The 20,307-nt window shown below is 36.8% G+C and overlaps 2 protein-coding genes and 1 long non-coding RNA gene across 5 annotated transcripts; 1 reads left to right on the top strand and 2 right to left on the bottom strand.

The window, feature by feature from the left end:
- Positions 1–1,159: 1,159 nt before the first annotated feature.
- LOC109185605 (protein translation factor SUI1 homolog 2-like) lies at positions 1,160–1,635 on the top strand. The gene has a single exon (XM_019335555.1). It carries the CDS (start codon positions 1,273–1,275, stop codon positions 1,618–1,620), a length of 348 nt encoding a protein of 115 aa, XP_019191100.1. The 5' UTR covers positions 1,160–1,272; the 3' UTR covers positions 1,621–1,635.
- Positions 1,636–11,431: 9,796 nt separating this feature from the next.
- Positions 11,432–11,686, bottom strand: LOC109185608. Its single transcript, XR_002054992.1, has 2 exons — positions 11,600–11,686; positions 11,432–11,509 (listed from the first exon to the last, which is right to left on the bottom strand). It is a non-coding gene; the product is annotated as an uncharacterized LOC109185608 (long non-coding RNA).
- Positions 11,687–12,006: 320 nt separating this feature from the next.
- LOC109185604 (U-box domain-containing protein 4-like) lies at positions 12,007–16,002 on the bottom strand. Of its 3 annotated transcripts, XM_019335554.1 has the most exons (4): positions 14,183–16,002; positions 13,406–13,480; positions 12,292–12,320; positions 12,007–12,169 (listed from the first exon to the last, which is right to left on the bottom strand). In XM_019335554.1, the coding sequence occupies exons 1-2, from the start codon at positions 15,482–15,484 to the stop codon at positions 13,418–13,420; spliced, it is 1,365 nt and encodes a 454-aa protein (XP_019191099.1). In that variant the 5' UTR covers positions 15,485–16,002; the 3' UTR covers positions 12,007–12,169; positions 12,292–12,320; positions 13,406–13,417. The 3 variants fall into 3 exon arrangements, with proteins under 3 accessions (XP_019191099.1, XP_019191098.1, XP_019191097.1); XM_019335553.1 differs by lacking the exons at positions 12,007–12,169; positions 12,292–12,320 and having other exon boundaries at positions 12,921–13,480; positions 14,183–15,529; positions 15,608–16,000; XM_019335552.1 differs by lacking the exons at positions 12,007–12,169; positions 12,292–12,320 and having other exon boundaries at positions 12,921–13,480; positions 14,183–16,000.
- Between the last annotated feature and the right edge of the window lie 4,305 nt (positions 16,003–20,307).

The following is a 20,307-nucleotide window of genomic DNA, read 5'->3' as shown; positions in this document are numbered from 1 at the left end:
AATATATATATATATATATATATATATATATATATATATATATATATATATATTAACTAGATAAATAAATAATAGTAATAGCAAAAGAAATCCACCATTTCCCACTCATGGTGTTATTACCGTCCTTTTTTTTTTTTTATTATTATTATTATTATTATTATTATTATTATTATTATTATTATTATTGTTGTTGTTGTTATTGTTGATGTTATTTTTACTATTGTTACTAGCAGGCCACAGAACAATTCAAAATACTTTCCTGTGATATCGATTTCGCGAATCTCTAGAAAGTTGGGGACTAGATGATGGATAATATACTAGGCTTGGGCCACACGGACCGGCCCATGAAAGCAACTAGATTAAGGAAGTCCAAGAAGGATACCCAGTACGGAACAACTCAAGAATTTGTTAAGGTAAATTATGGTGTGTAATCGTGTGCACCATGTATGGTGCACACATGGTGCACACGGTTGTAAAACGACGTTGTTTTGACTAAAAACGCGCGTCACACTTAAAAAAAAAAAAAAAAATTCAGGTTCGATTCCCGGCAATAACATTTTTTTGTGCATAATTTGAATTATATATCCACAAGTTCATAACTATATAACCACAAATTCATAACTATATATCCACAGTGAATGAATAACACAAAATCTAGAATGAATGAACTAAATATCCACAATGAATGAACTAAATGTCCATAAATTCATAATTATATATCCACAATAATTCATAACTATATATCCACAATAATGCTGTTGTGGAGAATCGAAACTGAATTTTTTTTAAAATGGGACGCGCGTTTTTAGTCAAAACGACGTCGTTTTGCAACCGTGTACGTGCACCATGCATGGTGCACACGGTTGCACAACATAACTATTGGTTCGTTAAGGATTGGGCTTATTATTCCCAATATAATCCGAATTTGACTCATTATTTCTAATATAATAAAATTAGGTCTTATTATGTAACTAAGACTCCCAATATGAGGCAGTCTAGAATTCTTATTTCTTATAAGGCTCTAGGCTCAAAATCTGTATAAATAGACTTCTCACGGAGAGGGGAACAACTCTCAGCAATTCACAAGCAATACTCATCAACGTGTCCGCAAGACTTGGATTCCCGAAATTGTCCACATTTGGGATTTGTGACTTTGATTTTATTCTCATTTTAGAAAATTCATTCATTGAAGCTTTGGCCTTGTACGCTCTCAGCTCTCTGGTAAAGGTTTCTGCAGATCGAAGCGACAGTTTTCTTCATCAAGCAAGTAACATGGTTGATATCGAGGCTCATCATCTCCCAACTGCTTTTGATCCGTTTGGCGAGGCCGAGGCCAAGGAATCGGGCGCCCCTGGAACGAAAGAGAATGTGCATATCCGCATCCAGCAGAGGAATGGAAAGAAGAGTGTGACGACAGTGCAAGGGCTGAGGAAGGAGTACAGTTACGACAAGATCCTTAAAGACCTCAAGAAAGAGTTGTGCTGCAACGGTAATGTCGTGCAGGACAAGGAAGTGGGGAAGGTGATACAGCTCCAAGGCGATCAGCGCAAGAACGTGTCCCAGTTTCTTGTCAATGCTGGGCTCGTGAAGAAGGATCGGATTAAGATTCATGGTTTCTAGTCCTTTACCTGGATTGTCGATCTGTGTGCAATCATAAAACTATACATTATACAACTATATTGCAGTACTGGTGTTGTTTGCCTTTTTCTTCTTTTTTTTTTTTCTGAATTTTTCTTTTTGAATTGATTTTCATGCCCATAGTCATGTCATGGGGTGGCTGTTGAATTGTAATTCCACTCTTTATTCCAGCAATAAATTTGGGTTTTATATTTATTGAATTCTGGAATTTGAGATGAATGGGATAGTTGCGTATTTAATCTTGCTTAGTTTCGGTTCTAAAAATTGTTATTCCTATGATTTCCTTTAAATACTACACTGTAACTAGCTTATTTCATTTTTACCTAGTTAGTTTAGAAATAAAAATTAAAATTTTTTAATTAAACTTAAAAGCTAGGCTTCATGAAGAAATGGTAGGAACATGTTTATTGTAATTGTAATTGTTATTTATTACATAATATGTCTTTTGACTTTTTCTTTGTGCACAGTAATATTTTACCAGCTTATTATTATTATTATTATTATTATTATTATTTTTACCCGTGCGTTGCCCGAAATAGATAAATTTGTTAAAATCTTTAAGAATATTTTGATCAATATACAAATATAAATTATAACAACGAATACTATATAGTGCAATTGATGAAATGTGTTGTATCAATTAAGTTTTTTAATGTTATCATTGTTTGAATTCGAACAAATAATTGACCAATTATCCGTACAGTGCGCATGCAGTGCACGGATAAAATTTTTTATTATACATTTAGATAATAAAATTGAGTAATTAAGAAATGTTTATTTGATTAGAACTATATTTTGTTGTGGTGTTACTACCCATGATAATTGCACGGAAAATGTGATAAAGTGGTTCAAACATTCGTCTTGAATCCCCAACTCCAAGGACTCCGTCCGATAAAGCATCTCTGAAAATGTAAATTATGATAACTCGAACATTATTCTAGTATTAGAAGGTCACGACTTGTTCTCCAAAAAAAAAAGTCACGAGTTAACTAGTTTTTTTTTCCCGTGGATTCTCGAATAAGATAGTAAGGTAAAATGTGCCCAGGTCTGTTACTTTGATTTTATTCCCATGAATTCTCGTATTTTTTCGAATGGGATACTAACGTAACGATGTGCCCAGATTTATGACTTTTGATTTTATTCACATTTTAGGCACTCGAATGGGATAGTAATGTAACAATTCAGTCCAAAGTTTTGAATCATTAAAACCAACGACCAGCCCTCTAAATACTACAAGTAGCTTAGTTTAATTTCATGTTTCCTCAGCATATCATACATCATATGATAAATTATCAGCCATGGAGGGAGGTCGTGAAGAAGCTGGCCATGGTGCAGACAAAACGAAATTCACAGAATGTTGGCAGACAACTCGTAAAACACCTTACATTATGCGCTTTGCCATGTCTGCGGGCATGCGCCTTACCCGTGCATTGCACGAAATAGATTTGTTATATTCTTTAAGAATATTTTGATCAATATACAAATATAAATTATAACAACGAATATTATATAGTGCAATTGATGAAATGGGTTGTATCGATTATGTTATTTCGATGTTATCCTTGCTTGAATTCGAGCAAATAATTGTCCAATTATCCGTGCAGTGCGTGTGCGATGCACGGACAAAAAATTTTTATTATATATTTAGATAATAAAATTGTTACTATTTCTTTAATGCTTTTAAAATTTGTTAAATATTCATTCAAATACGTGTGAATACGTATCAATGTAGAACACTTCTGAAATTTGAAACCCAGTTAGCTACTGCGGCTATTCCTCCTACAACAGCGCGGTATCTCGAAGGGTAAATCTCAGAATTCACGACCCATGGCAGTGTCCCCATCCCAGGAGTGTAGGATATGATGAAAAATCCGAGGAGCAAGACTGCAAAGATCCCATATTTGCTGGGGCAGCCTTGTGTGTACCATGAACGCCCTTCTGACTGGTACGTCTGTTTCATTTCACAGTCACAGATAAACAGGCTCCTGGATTATACTGTTAAGAAGATCAGATCAATCCAGAAATGGTAAGAATTTTATTTTGCAAAAAAGTGGTACAATAGAAGATAATTTTGAGTTAGAAAGTGTACATTGTTGGAAAAAATAGCATTAAAATGGCATATAATGATATGTTAAGTGGCTATTTTGTGGTACAATTATCAGTGGGGTCCACTTCCAATTTGGATCGGGTCAAAGTGGATTCGGATTCTTCGTAGTGAGACGAAGAGATTGATATATTGTACGCTCAAAACGGATATTGGGTGAATGAGATATTGATTCTCAAAGTAGACCCATTGAGTTGGAAAAATGAAGGGAAAAAGTGAGCTTTTGTCCCACATTGGTTTGGAAAAAGGATTTGACCCCCCTTTTATACAAGAGCTTTTTTAGAGCTTGTAGAATTGTATAGCATAGAGACTTGCTCTCGTGCTCGCCCAGCCGAGAGCAATGCGTTGCTCTCATGCTCACCTGCCCGAGAGCAACTCGTACTCTCGAGGGTAGCAGCAGTGTTTCTACACGGATTGAGAACTCTGCTCCTACTTCATTCTTGAAGCTGTGTTCTAGTTCGCCGGGTTCGTTCGTTTGGGTGCTCAAACGTCGAACCGTTGTACGTTTTATCCTGGGAAACCTAGGCCACAACGCTCCTAGCACTTTTGGGATCGCCGGGTTCGTTCGTTTGGGTGCTCAAACGTCGAACCGTTGTACGTTTTATCCTGGGAAACCTAGGCCACAACGCTCCTAGCACTTTTGGGAGGTGGCAAATAAGGTTTTAAGGAAAGACAGGCACTTTGCCTAACTCGTACATTTCTTTCTTCCTTTTCCTTCTTTCTTGTTTTGGATTATGCTTTTAAGCAAAAATCCGTTCTTTCTTGTTAATTTGGAATTATAATCTAAGGATTATATTTTCTTTTTGGTTGATATATATTGGTATATCTTTTTCGTAGATATACATTTATATATAACCGTTGGGTCCGTCTTATATATATTTGTGTGTATATATATAAATATTATTTTATGGATATTAAATCGATTGTGGTTCATTATCACCAACAATCTTAAAACCTTATCTATTTTGATAATGAACAAATCGATGGACTCCAAGAGTATTGGATCCGTGAATGTTGCCGTAGGTGCACATTCAAATGGTCGGAAAGGCAACGATGTTGCACATTCCGTGATGCCAGTTGATGGCAGCAACGTTGGAAATAATATTTCCATAGGAGTTGCTAAATCACACGATGGTGCTCCGGAAAATTTTGGTTCACGATCCGGTAGACCTGTGGCTGGTGACACACAATTGGTACCTATTGTGTTGTCTAGTGGATCGGCTAAAAGCCATGAAGGATCCTATGATGGTGTAATGACTACATGGTCTGAGGATTATGGTAGTGTTACAAATGACTTCAACCGTAATCGAAGGAAACTCAAGCGGAAGCTTAGCTTTCAAGAAGATTACGAGAAGAAGGAAAAATTCCACTATGAAGCGAATCGTCATCCTGGTGAAAAGGTTGAGGACAATTTTGCCATGTTCAAAACATGTGGATGGTTGGACGAGTGAGGTCACAACCGAGGTACCCCCGATGTGCGCTATGGACCACCCGTTGTGGAGTGGATGATTGGAAAATGGAACAAGGCACAAGGGTTGAAGGATTACTACGAAATAGGAATAATAGAAATTAGTTTCCAACGTAGTTTCCAACGTTGAATAAAATGAATTGTTCCATTTGTGGGTGTTGAACTTTGTATATTTTAAAAATAATCTTGTGTGATATTTTAATATATAAAAGATTCAATATGGGTGCGTAATGCATCATGGAGCATTATGTGGAAAATGCTAAAATGCCTTAACGGCTGGAACGAAATGTAACAAGGGTGTTACATGTTTGAAATCCCGTAAAAGGACTACGGTCCTGGTTCATGTAGAACGATGAGGATTTCAAGGATCAATTTGTCAAAAATTGGGATAGCTATATAATCGTGAGCGTCACAGCTCAATTGTTGAATATTTTAATTAATATTCTGAGAACGATTATATAAGTTTGATTCAACTAGTCGGAAATTTGGTTGATTTGTTCTTGTTAATTGTGTTATAATTAACTTGATCAAAAATTCCAAATTATACTAGTATATTTAATTTGAGACAAATTGTGTTTTGGTGAATAGTGTTTTTGTAGCACTAATGGAAAGTGCAATTTAATTTGGCATTTTGAAGTGCAAATTAAAACACTGCAATAGTGCTATTAAGCACTAGGTAGAGTGCTTAATTAGGCACTTTCGGCCACTTGGTGGCTGCACCTTTAGGTGTTGGAAACTTAAGCATTTGGTGCTTTGGTAAAAACAATAAAGGTGCTAGATTATGATTGGTCTCAATGCTAATCTACTTAGCTTAAACCTTTCGTGTGTGGCTAATTAAATTTAGCGTTGTAAAAAGTGCTAAGTGACTAGCACGAAAGGAGGTTTGGTTAATTGTGTAATTAACTAATAATCCTTGTGCTAGGTAGCACTGGAATTATAAATTAAGCAACCGAATGTTGCTATGAGTTTATAATTTAAAAGCAATAGAGATTGCTTTGGAATCGGTGCGTTAGTTTGGCAGCAATGATTTGTGCTTTGTGTAGCATGTTTCGTGCTTCACTACTAAGCACTGATTCGTGCTTCAATTTCGGAAGCACTGATTCAGGTTTGTGGCCTTTCAGTCAAAAACCGAATGGATTCGTGAGGGCTAATCTGTTAGCACCTACGAGATGTGTTAGCGTGTAACACATGTTTATTCTTTAAAGAATAAAAAGAGAAATACCAAATTAATCGTGGATTAATGCGGTTACGAACAATCGATGTGGTGAAAAAGGAAACACCTATTGGTGATTTCAGCGCAAGCGTTAGTGTCGTACTCGAGCGTACGGTATGGTATTCACCTCAATCAAACGTTGTTGCCGAACATAAAATATCAAGACGTTGATAAGTTCGGGTCTACCTCAAAGTATGAGGGGTGAGACAACACTTTGGACAAGTAAATACCTTTTTTAAATAAGGTTGCCCACATGAAATTCTTACGAATTGTGGGTACGTAGGAAGTTTCCTACTAATGCCCGAAATGTGGGGGTGTCTTGCCAAAGGTGTGTATTGGTTCTTAGTACATGAGTCCAAGAGTTTGGATGTACATAAGAACACGAAAGATTGATTCAAGAAATTCATCGTTCTTTGAAGATGTAATTTCTGTGAAGGTTCAATAAAGGACCTAGCACGTTGAAAGGAACTTTCGACGTAGCTATGGTTGAAGGGTATGAAAGAGAACCCGAGCTCAAAGCTAGACATAGCAAGAGAGCTAGGATTGAAAAATCCTTTGGTCCAAATTTTCTGACGTACATGTTAGAATGTGACGCACATATTCTAACTTGTTTACTAGAAAATAAATTGGATTTTCTGACAATGTTGTTAGAAAATGAGCCTCGAACATATGTAGAAGTGGTGACTTTTACAGGTGGACCAACCCAAGAGAGGCTATCGAGAGTGAAGTAGATTGTATCTTACAGAATCATACTTGGAACTGGTTGTTCTTCCTCCAGGTTGAAAAACCTCGGGATCCAAAGTGGATCACTAGTCGGAAGATAAAACCGGTTGGTTATATTGAAGTAAAATGGCCGGGCTTGTAATTGTAGATTACATGCAACGCGAGTGCCACGATTACTTCGATGTGTATTCTCTGGTGATGAGAATGAAATCCATTAGTATGACACTTGCCATAGCCGTCTAACGAGACTTGGAAGTTCATCAAAATGGATGTGTCGCTTTCTTAGTAGACATGGAACGACCTGAGGGTCTGTGGTTCCACGATGTGAAAAGAAAGTGTGTAATTGGTGAGATCATTGTATGGGTCGAAACAATTGCCTTAGTATTTGGCATGTAAGTTTTATCATACAATGATGTGTCACGAGTTTAGTATAAACAAATGTGATAAATGTCTACGTAATGCGTACGATAGACGAGGTTATCACTATCTGTCTATACACGATAAACTCAACGTGGGTAGTAACGATCACAGGATCAATTCTATCAAGAAACATGTTAAATTCGAGATTTGACATGAGAGGTGTGAGTTTGGCAGATTTAATCTTTGAGATTAAAATCGTGGAAAGACCGTATGGTCTCGTGTTAAGCCAATCTCATTAAGTTTGATTGAATCCTTGTAAAGGATGATAATCAAGTGGCTTGGACACCGTTAGATACTAACGTACAACTAGCCAATAATCACGGAGATTGTACTTCTCGTGGAGAACACATTCAAATTATTGGTAGTTTAATTGTATCAAATGGGTTGTACTAGGCCGGATATTGCCTTTGTGGTTAACGAACTTGGTAGACATACGAGTAACCCTAGTGTTGCGCACTAGAAGGCAATAGCGTGAGTTATGAGATACTTAAGGTATGCTCGTACTCTAGACTGCACTACGTGGGATATCTAGCCGTACTTGGAAAGTATAGCACGGATATCAAAGGACACTAAGTCCATCAAAGGCTACGTCTTTACGTAGGCCAGTGCAGCCGGTTGGACGAAAATTCTCGAAATGAATTTGTGATAGCTAAGATCCGACGGGATCAAAGCTGAGAGCCTTACACTCGTGTCGCGAGCGAGTAGGCCGAATGGCTAAGCCATTATTTCGAGAATGTTCCTAGTGGTGAACTCGTACCTCCAATTTGTGTGCATTGTGATAGTCAAGCCAAAATTGGTTAAGTACAGAGTTAAATGTGGAATGGTAAGTCTAGACTTATAAGTCGTAGATATAATACCATTAAACAATTTCTCACAACGGGGGTTATCTCTATTGACTACGTGATGTCAAAAGATAACGTAGCGGCCGCTAACTCGCTAACCCAAGGGTAAGCAAATGGTTGTGGAGAAATTGGAACGAGGAATGGGTCTAAAGCCCTTAGACTAAAAGTTCTATAGTGGACACCCAACCTAGCTGGTACCTAGGTTCAATGGGACAACTAAATTATGGAACGGAGCGTGTCACTGTGGGGGTCTCGGACTCCCTATCACTCCTCGTTAGAACAGTGACTCCCGCGCAAGGTTAGCATGTTGATGCTTTAATGATTCGAATGTCGGTTGACATGTGTGAGTATGCGGGATACTCGAAAAAGAATCACCTATGTGAGAGAGAAGTGAGGGTCGCTTCAAAGGAGAATTGATGGGCACAATTCTTCACAAACTCTTGCAGAACCAGGACGGTGACCCACGACCAAAATGGGCACACTCATGAGAACAGAGCATGGTTGGGAGATTCCTGTGTGAGATATGTCATCGTCTACACAAACGGCAGTCGGTTCAAAGACATCGTGTTCTACCGTACAGCCAGTAGAGTAAACATATCTTTACAAGGGAAGGTTCAAAGGGTATAGTGATCCCTACCTATCCTATGCAGGGATCGACCGTTGAACACAGTTTGTTTCCGATTTTAAAATACCCTGAAAATCAATTTTTCATTCATGTGGGGGATTGTTGGAAAAAATAGCATTAAAATGGCATATAATGACATGTTAAGTGGCTATTTTGTGGTATAATTATCAGTGGGGTCCACTTCCGATTTGGATCGGGTCAAAGTGGATTCGGATTCTTCGTAGTGAGACGAAGAGATTGATATATTGTACGCTCAAAACGGATATTGGGTGAATGAGATATTGATTCTCAAAGTAGACCTATTGAGTTGGAAAAATGAAGGGAAAAAGTGAGCTTTTGTCCCACATTGGTTTGGAAAAAGGATTTGACCCCCCTTTTATACAAGAGCTTTTTTAGAGCTTGTAGAATTGTATAGCATAGAGGTTCTCTCTCGCGCGCGCGCGGGGGGGGGGGGGGTGCAAATCAAATTCCAACTAGAAACGAGATCAAAAGGCTCAAGCTCGAGCTCGTGTGCGCGGGCACGAATGTCGTCCGAAAATTGGCTGGCCTTGCGGGCGCCACTTGACAGCTAGCAACACGAGACTTGCTCTCGTGCTCGCCCAGCCGAGAGCAACACGAGAGTTGCTCTCGTGCGCACCCAGCCGAGAGCAACGCGAGAGTTGCTCTCATGCTCACCTGGCCGAGAACAACTCGAGAGTTCGCGTTGCTCTCATGCTCACCTGGCCGAGAACAACTCGAGAGTTGCTCTCGCGCTGCCGAGTTGCTCTTGTGCGCAGTGCGAGGTTGAAACTTCGGTCTACCAGATACGTCTCTGGACAGTTGGAGATTTAATTCATCCGTTACAGAATTAATTTCTGTATTTGATTTTTGAATTAAATCTACACTAAAGACCAGCTGTTTCAGATGTTACAAGGCTGGTGTTAATGGCCTAGTTAAATGCTATTTGATGTCCTACGTCCCTATATAAGAAGGAGGGTAGCAGCAGTGTTTCTACACGAATTGAGAACAACACACACAACACAGAAACTTCGTTTTCCCAGCTCCAAAAATCTCTGCTCCTACTCCATTCTTGAAGCTGTGTTCTGCCCGTGCTCTAGTTCGTCGGGTTCGTTCGTTTGGGTGCTCAAACGTCGAACCGTTGTACGTTTTATCCTGGGAAACCTAGGCCACAACGCTCCTAGCACTTTTGGGAGGTGGCAAATAAGGTTTTAAGGAAAGACAGGCACTTTGCCTAACTCGTACATTTCTTTCTTCCTTCTCCTTCTTTCTTGTTTTGGATTATGCTTTTAAGCAAAAATCCGTTCTTTCTTGTTAATTTGGAATTATAATCTAAGGATTATATTTTCTTTTTGGTTGATATATATTGGTATATCTTTTTCGTAGATATACATTTATATATAACCGTTGGGTCCGTCTTATATATATTTGTGTGTATATATATATTTCGGATACATATATCCAATAATATTTTATATATATTTCGTGTGTATATATATAAATATTATTTTATGGATATTAAATCGATTGTGGTTCATTATCACCAACATACATATCTATCGAAGTAACACAGATAAAAATGAACTAACTTACTTTGCCGGTTTTGTTAGAGCATAACGCACAATGGTGAGAGGTGGCATGTTGATGCACACACGAGTTGCAGGTCCAGGATGATGGTTGATTTGATAGTGTGGAGCAGGTTGAATTGAGGCCAAAGTGTTGGGATTGGGATAGGCTAACTCACGGGGAATGTTGAGAGGTGAGATAAAGGACACCAGATAAGAGAGTCAAACAAGTTATGATCCTGAACAGGGAGATCATCAGCCTCCTCCTCCCATACCTGTCTACAAGCAGCATACTGATGATTGTTCCCACAGCATTGAGGCCTGAGGTTACGAGCGACAACACGAAAGCTGTGGTGTTTGAAGCAAACACCACAGCTCTCGCGTTGTCTCTTGTAACCTCAGGCCTCAATGCTGTGGGAACAATCATCAGTATGCGGCTTGTAGATAGGTATCGGAGGAGGAGGCTGATGATCATCTCCATGTTCGGGATCATAACCTGTTTGACTCTCTTATCGGGTCTCCTTTATCTCGCCTCTCAACATTTCCCGCCAGTTAGCCACTCCCAATCCCAAGGAGGAGGCTGATGATCATCTCCATGTTCGAGATCATAACCTGTTTGACTCTCTTATCGGGTCTCCTTTATCTCGCCTCTCAACATTCCCCGCCAGTTAGCCAGTCCCAATCCCAATCCCAAGGAGGAGGCTGATGATCATCTCCATGTTCGGGATCATAACCTGTTTGACTCTCTTATCGAGTCTCCTTTATCTCGCCTCTCAACATTCCCCGCCAGTTAGCCAGTCCCAATCCCAACACTTAGGCCTCAATTCAACCTGCTCCACACCATCAAATCAACCATCATCCTGGACCTGCAACTCGTGTGTGCATCAACATGCCACCTCTCACCACTGTGCCTTCTGCTCTAACAAAGCTGGCAAAGTAAGTTAGTTCAATTCATCTGTGTTAAGTTACTTCGATCTGTACACTTTCTAACTCAAAATTTTTACCATTTTTGGATTTTGATCTTAACAGTATAATCCAGGAGCGTATTTATCTGTGACTGATGAAATGAAACACTCAGAAGGGCATTCATGGTACACACAAGGCTGCCCCAGCAAATATGGCATATTTGCAGTCTTGTTCCTCGGATTGTTCATCTTATCCTACACTCCTGGAATGGGGACACTGCCATGGGTCGTGAACTCTGAGATTTACCCTTCGAGATACCGCGCTGTTGGAGGAGGAATAGCCGCAGTAGCTAACTGGGTTTCAAATCTCGTCGTCTCACTCACTTTCTTGACTCTCATAGAGGCTATTTGCACTTCAGGGACATTGCTCTTGTTTGCCGGTTGTTCACTCGCTGGACTTCTGGCCATCTTCTTCCTCGTACCGGAAACCAAAGGAGGATACAAACCCAGCTTTTTGTTTTGCTACAACAGAAACACCAAACAGCAATCACCCATCCAAAGTGGTTAAGTAAACACAATCTTTCCAGCAAAATAACCTTTAGCTAGTTTCAATTCCCGAATGGAGTATTATATTGCTTATATATTATGTTATTCCTTGTACACATTCATCTTATATTGCTTTTATGTTATTCCTTGTACACATTCATCTTATATTGCTTATATATTATGTTATTCCTTACACATTCATCTTATATTGCTTATATATTATGTTATTCCTTGTACACATTCATCTTCTTCAATTCTCCGATCCCCCATTCTTCTGTTAAGACATTATTAGTCACCATTGAAATGCAGTGCAAGAAAATCCAGCAGGGAAGAACAAACAGTAAAGTGGAAACAACATATATATGAAAGAAGGCTTTAATTTAATTACCATCTCAAAACCATATATCCATAGTCACTAGTCAGTCAATCGAATAAATACAAATAACAAAACTGAACAGAGAAATAAAGTTTGGCATCCAAACAGCAAGACAAAGCACAACCTGCTCAGCCAGCTAATGCACTAATAATAATGACAATAGGATAAGGAAAAAAAAAAAAAAAATTTACCCAAAAAAAAAAAAAAAGTAAAATGTGTGATGGGGGTTGGTGGCTGCCTCCATAATTGTATCATATTGTGTACATACATGCATGCAAGCTTGCTGGTAGGGACCAGCACTCTGCAGATGAAAAATTAGCTTCACAACAAACCAACAAAGAGTCCCCTCCCAACCTCTCCCCCATTTTCACCTACTTCCATTCAAACTTTCTTACCTAAGCTAGAAATCAATTCGAGTACTGTATTAAGATATATTCTACCTAACATCATAGAACGATGCTAAAGTTGATGAAATATATACAGAAAAATAAGCACAAGTAAGCAAGAAATAAGTGGAGATTGATACACCGGAATTACAGAAGAAATTATTGTATTCTCCATACACTAATTAACAAACTTAGTACATAATAGTGTATCCCACACTAAAAACACGACCATTAGTAATGACTCTAATGGAATTCGGATCTCCCTTACAAAATCAGAGGATTAACATCCGAATTCTCAGGAAGAAAAAAAAAAAAAAAAAAAGGGAAAATAAGCCAGTCTCCGATACAGGCAAGGGTTAATTGCAGAGGGGAATGAAAATTGAAAACCCTCAAAAAACCTATTCAATCATATCATAATAATATACCTTAAAGGTCAGCTTCCTTTCAGTAGATCCTAACTATTTCTTCTTCTTTTTTCTTTTTTCTAAAATCCAAACTTTTACCATATACAAGCCAGATCCTATACATAATAAACTACGGAGTACTTCAAAATATAATATATGGCCGTCTCAGCTGACCTCTCTAAGCCTCGCTGACCTCTCTAAGCCTCTAAGGAGTTGACGTAGAAGCTTCTTGCCTCGGTTCTCTCAAGTACCCGAGAAGTGTTTCAGCCTGTAAAAAATCACGACCAAGAAATTCCTATTATCCGACCAATGCCAGAAATGTACAGCTAGCTAGCACACACCGAAGTCAAATAAAACATGGCATTACATATATGATAACACATCACAATCACTGAAAGAACCACTGAAAACAGTATTTATTCCATATTCAAGTTGCAGAAATCAAATTAAAGAATCATCAATATTTGGCATACGATTTTCCCACTTACCACAAACAGATACCAGCCCAGATTCAGCTGTGTTTCAAATTTCAATTCTTTCAATATCTTATAAAGTCATATTCTTAAAACCTCAAACAACTAATAAATGGAATAAAAGCTCAAAATACATAATAATACTATGAAGCATGTAAAAATCATCTAAACAATTAGCTAAAAATTCTGGGATTTCAATTTATCACAACTTAACTAATAGAATAGAATCAAAATCGCTAAAAGATTCATTCTTTTCATGGTAAATCGCTAAAAGATTCATTCTTTTCATGGTAAATCGCTAAAAGATTCATTCTTTTCATGGTCGAAATGGCTAAAAGATTCATTCTTTTCATGGTAAATTGTTAAATCATCAAGAATTCATCCAAAATGGCATTTTCATGGTCGAAATGGCTAAAAGATTCATTCTTTTCATGGTAAATTGTTAAATCATCAAGAATTCATCCAAAATGGCATCAAACAAACTAAACTAAGCTCACCTTGTGCTTAGCTTTAGCAGTTCCATTCTGAGACAAGGCAACAAGAGGAGGAATTCCGCCTTCTCTCACGAGCATTCCCCGGTTCCTAACACTATCAATACACAATTGCAGAAGCGTGAGCACCGCGAATTCCTTCCCCTTATCGGAGCTATCCTCAATAGCCTCCACCAGGGCCGCGATTCCGCCTTCCTCCACGATCGAATCTCTGCCAATTTCGATCCCAGCCAGGCTGTTCAACACCACCATAGCCTTCTCGGCGAGCCCGGTTCCATTCAATCCCACGAGCTCCACCAGTGGCTTCACGGCACCTGCGCTCACAGCCCTCTCCTTGTTTAGCTTCACTGAACAGAGCTTATAAAGCGTGGTTAACGAGTCCTTTTTGCCCCGGTTGGAGCCATTGATGAGCAGAGCCACCAATGGCGGAATGGCACCAGAAGCCCCAATTGACAACTTGTTTTCGTCGATCAAAGCCAGGCTTAACAAAGCGCAAGCCGCGTTCTGTTTGGACGTTTCTGTGCCGGTTTTAAGCACGTAAACCAGTGATTTCACGGCGCCGGCGTCGGTTATGATGGCTTTGTTAGGCTCGTGAAGGGAGAGGTTTAGAAGCCCCGTGACGGCGTGTTCTTGAGTCCAGGGATCGGAGCAGCGGAGGAGAGGTATAAGGGCGGGTACGGCGCCGGATTCTCCGATCAAAGCCCGATTATCAGCTCGGTTCTTGGCTAAAAGCCTCAACTTTGCGGCGGCGGATCGTTTCACCGCCACCGAGGAAGATTGTAAGCCGTCTATGCAGAGCTTCACCGTGGGGTGAAGATCCTCCGGCGATATGCTCTCGATTATTTCAGTCGAAAACGTCTCTCTCTGAAGAAACCCTTGACACGGTTCCGGCTCCGGTTCCGGGTTCTGGGTCTCAACCGGATCCGCCGCAGTCGGCAGGCTAGCGAGCCGCTGCAATTCGCCGGAAATATCACTGCTACACGCCGAGAAATCGCTGAATGTTTGCGATATCTCCAGAAATTCCTCTTCCGAACACGAGGATTTGTTGATTGCGGGCTTACTAGCGAGCTCCCCAAGCCGGATATCAACCACGGAGTCCGTCAGATTCTCCGATACGTTGCCGGATTTCTCAGAACCGGAGCATCCGCTTCTGTAAAGATTCGACCGGATGGTGCGCATGGACCGGCCAATAGACCGCTGGATTCTGGCCGAGGGCGGCGGCGGAGTGTAGTAGTAACAAGGCCGCGTTTGGTTGAAGCTATTGCCGCCGGAATTTGCGTGAGGCTGAGAATCTTGTACAGAAACCATTATCAACCCCGCCGGAAAACTCAAAGCAGAGGAATAAAAGCACACCCAGACAGATTCTTGATTTTTTTTTTTTTTTTGGTCAGAAAATTGTCAAAGTAGAGGAGTAAAAACTAAAAAGCACACCAAGACAGATTCTTGATTTTTTGTTCAAAAAAACCCCAAAGCAGAGGAATAAAAGCACACCAAGACAGATTCTATTTTATTTTTTTGATATTTCAACTCGAGAAATATTCACAACGAGGAAAAAGCAGAGAGATTGGAATTTTGCAAGATGGGCATGCAAAATTTGGTATTTTGAGACACTAAAAAAAGCGGGCAATGCTTAAGAAGTATTCATTGCAAAGATTCCTGGGTAAACTTTTGGGGGTTCGGGGAGATTCTCATTGAGCTTTAAAAAGGAGAAGAAAGCTCCGGCGGACGATAAAAATGGCGGATTTATAGAGGAAAAAGAAGAAGAGAGTGAGTAAAAATGAGTGGATTTGGTGGCATAGAGAGAGACGTTTGGTTTTGGAGAATATGCTAAGCTCACGTGCCGTGTTTGCTTCTTTAGCTCACAGTACAAGAACTAAGGGGCGTTTGGTTCAGGTTATATAACATAACCAAGGGAATGTGACATTCCAAAGCTCACATTCCGGTGTTTGGTTCATATTATCTTAGGGAATCTAATATTCCCAAGGAATGTCACATTCTCTACACATAGGATTTTGAAGGGAATGTAATTCCCTTCAAAATTTTAGGTAATGTAAGATAACCTTGGTTATGTTAGTCTATATATATATATATATATATAATTATTTTTGTAATTATATATATTTTTTATTTTTATTATGTTATGTTAGCATATAAAATAATTTTGTTTCTCAAGTTCAAGATTTTAGTTAATATTTTAAAATCATGTAATTATATATGATACCGTTATCTTATTTATTTATTTTAATTTTTAAATTTATTAAAATATATGAAAATATGTTAAGGATATTATAGTGTGTATAAAAGATAACCCTAAACCAAACATGATTATATTACATACCCTAATTTTAACCAAACACAGGAATATAACATTCCCAGTAATCTAACATTCCCAGCAATCTAACATTCCCTAAGGTAATCTGACATTCCGTGAACCAAACGACCCCTAAAAGTGTAAACCACAGTTTTTCCTTTTTTACCCAAGGGTTTTATGGCATGTTTGGTTGGGCGTAATTTGACTGTAGTTGAATTGCAATTCAGTGGAAGTCACAATTAGGCTGTTTAGTTGGAAGAAATTGCAATTTCACAAAATTACAATTTCCTCCTTTTGCTGAATTGCAATTCATGGGCACCCCTATGAATTACAATTCGGTGGTTGTGGAAAAAGGAAAAAGTGATAAAATGACAAAAGTACCCTTAATTATTACTACTATTATTATTACACAAGGACATTTTAGTCTTTATATCACTTCTTTCATTACATACCCAATAATTCTATTCATCCCTACCAAACAATGTAATTTGAATTCCTACTTTATTCGCACCTTATTCTTTTCCCACCGAATTGCAATTTCTTTCCACCCTAATTCCTTACTCCCAACCAAATGCCTTGTTACTACATCTACTTTCAAATTCAGTCAAAGTACCTCTGAAATCCCTGTACTATAGTGTTTTGTTCAATTTAGTCCTTCTACTTTAATTTTGTCCACATTAGTTCCTATACTTTAAAAATTGAAACAATTAAAGATAATAGTTGATGTGAGTAAATATTTATGTATTTATTTTGGACATATTAATGTAAAATATTGGTGGTAAAAATAATTAATTTTAAATATTTATAAAATAATATATGAGTTGGCATGTAAGTATGATGACGTGGCAAAGATAATGTCAGCGTCATATAAGCTATTGTCCTAAATTGTTTCATTTTTTAAAGTGAATGGACTAAATTGAACAAAATTAAGGTAAAAGGACTAAATTGAACAAAACACTATAGTACAGGGACCTCTACGTACTTTGACCCTCAAATTCTATTCCCTTACTTTTATTTTATAATGTGACAAATAAAGATGAGATATTTGTATCATGTAGGTCAAAAAAAAGTGTCTACATCAAAAATTTGTAAGAAAGAATAAAAATTGAGAGTAAGAAGTAAGAGTACATGTAATATTTTTCTTTTACCAAAAACTTGTGAGACAAATTATATATAATGAGATGGGTCGAGTCAAAATTAAAATATAATAATAAAAAATATAATATTAATCAAGAATCGAGTGTTTGTAACTTATTAGAGAAAAAAATATACTACCTCCGTCTCATTTTATGTGTCTTGGTTCGATTAACGAGGCTTGACTGAAGTTATTTTTAATCTAATTTTTCATAATCAACGATTTGGTCCCTCAATTAGCAGCGAACTGTCAATGTTGTCCCTTAATTGCTTATTCATCGATTTGGTCCCCGAAAATAATTATTTTTAGTCGATTTAGTCTCTCTGGCGTCGATTTGGTCCTCGAAAATAATTATTTTTAGTCGATTTAGTCCCTCCGGCCGTCGACGGAAGACGGCCTGAGGGACTAAATCGACTAAAAATAATTATTTTCGGGGACCAAATCGATGAGTAAGCAATTGAGGGACTACATTGACAGTTCGCTAATAATTGGGGAACCAAATCGTTCATTAACTCTATTTAGAAATTACACTAAAAGTACTATTAAACACATAAAAAATAAATTTAAAAATAAGTAAAAATACTAAAGAATATAAACAAACAAAAAAAAGAATTAATTTGACCTATAGTAAGTATGACAGATAAAATAGGACATAGAGAATAATATTTTTTACAAAAAGTATAATATTTTATGTTTTAATTTAAAACTATTATATTTTCTCTTATAAATAATACTTCGTAAATATTTTATTGCTATATAAATGTTACAATTTTTTATATAAATATTACTGTATATTTTAATATTGACTACTTGACTCGAATTGTCATATAAGAATAAGAATCTCCGTCTTAGGAAAATCATTTTGTTTTTAATTACAGTAATAAAGTAACATTGAGTGAGACTGAAAGATTCGTTGACAGCAGGATGGCACCAGCAGTGTGTTGGGTGTATAAAGGCACAATAGTAACGGTAGGGTCAGGACTCAGGACATAGCCACATAGGGTAGCAACTAGCAATGTATCCTTTTTTTTTTTTTTTTTTTTTTTTTTTTTTTTTTTTTTTTTTTTTTAATGTTGAGAAAAATTGATTTCGAAATTTTTTATAAAAACTCATATTTGCTAACTACATGTAGTATGATGATATATGATTATTGTCCGCATGGGCAGGTCAACTGGTTATAGAGGTGAAAATTTGAAAGAATAACTAAGGATCGAGAGGTACCATGATTTACATCTTCCGAGTTCAACTTTTGGAAAAATGATATATGGTTATTATTTAAAATGAATGGTCATAGGTTAGAGCTTTAATAGTAAGAATTTAGATTCTTTGAATTAAAAATATTTAAGAAAGTATCAAACAGATATTACTTTGTAAAAAATTATGAGTATTAAAAAAAAAACATCCATTAAACTAGAAGGTCCAAGTATGTAATATTTAAATACAGAGAAAATGACAATTTTTAAGCAATAAGCATAATAAATTAGCAATTACATTATCTAAACTTAACTTCAATTGAGTCTATTAGAAGGAGCGGACAAATTTTATTTAAAGATCTATTGAAAGAGTGAAGCTGAAGTTGGCATGGGGATTGTCAATTTTAGAAGTCATCTATTATAGTATTATGTACATATATTAACTTTATTTTTATAATTATATTGAATTAAATGATTAAATTAAATCTAAACACATACTTAAAATGATTTTTTTAGGTCAAGACCTTGTGGTTTAATGACACCAAGGTTGAACTCTCATATAAGAGGTTGTGGGTTTGAGTCTCAGTGGGAGTGGCATTAACTTCTTTGTGCTTCATTAGGTTTTATTAGTAATTTGTTTGTTTATAAGTTGAGACCAATAATTTTTTTGGTAATCAAATGGATACAAGGGTGTTTAGATAGAGACATATACACTCTAAATTATAAGCTTTTTATTTTATACATAGTACAAAAGTAACACTTTCTTATATATCAACTTGTGCACAAAAAGTGAGTGCCATGAATCGATAAATTGAATTCATTATGTTTCTATTATTGAAGAAAAAAGTGTACATTTTTTAATAAATAAAATTTAAATAGAAACAAAATTTAAAAAATTTAATTAAAAATGAGAAATGTTAATTTGTTTTTTTATTAAAATAATTCGAACTATATTATTATTGTACATTTTCATATATATATATATATATATATATATATATATATATATATATATATATATATATATATATATATATATATATGTGTGTGTGTGTGTGTGTGTGTGTGTGTGTGTGTGTGTATTAAACAAATCACTGCAATCACAACGAGAACAACAAAAGGTACATAAAAATGAGAAATATTAATTACTTACATGTTAAACTTTAACTCTTTATTCATATTGAATTCAAAAAAAAAATCAAAATTAAAATTTTGTAATTCTAAAATATATCCTTTTATAAGAATTTCAGAACCTGATATGATATAAATTTGTCAGATTCTTAATATTAGGGTTGATCAATCTGATTATTTGTTCAATAATAATAATAATAATAATAATAATAATAGTAATAATAATAATATAATAATAGTAATAGTAATAATGCTCTATTTTAAATGTAGTTATGAGTAAAATCTATTGAGATTTAAAATTTTATAAAACTCAAGGTTTTCTATTTCAATTTATAAATATTAAAATTTTACTGTAGATGAA

The sequence above is a fragment of the Ipomoea nil genome, unplaced genomic scaffold, assembly GCF_001879475.1.
Source record: "Ipomoea nil cultivar Tokyo-kokei standard unplaced genomic scaffold, Asagao_1.1 scaffold1334, whole genome shotgun sequence".
NCBI classification, from domain to species: Eukaryota; Viridiplantae; Streptophyta; class Magnoliopsida; order Solanales; family Convolvulaceae; genus Ipomoea; species Ipomoea nil.
The sequence above is the reverse complement of the archived record's forward strand: the minus strand, read 5'-3'. Positions and strand labels throughout refer to the sequence as shown.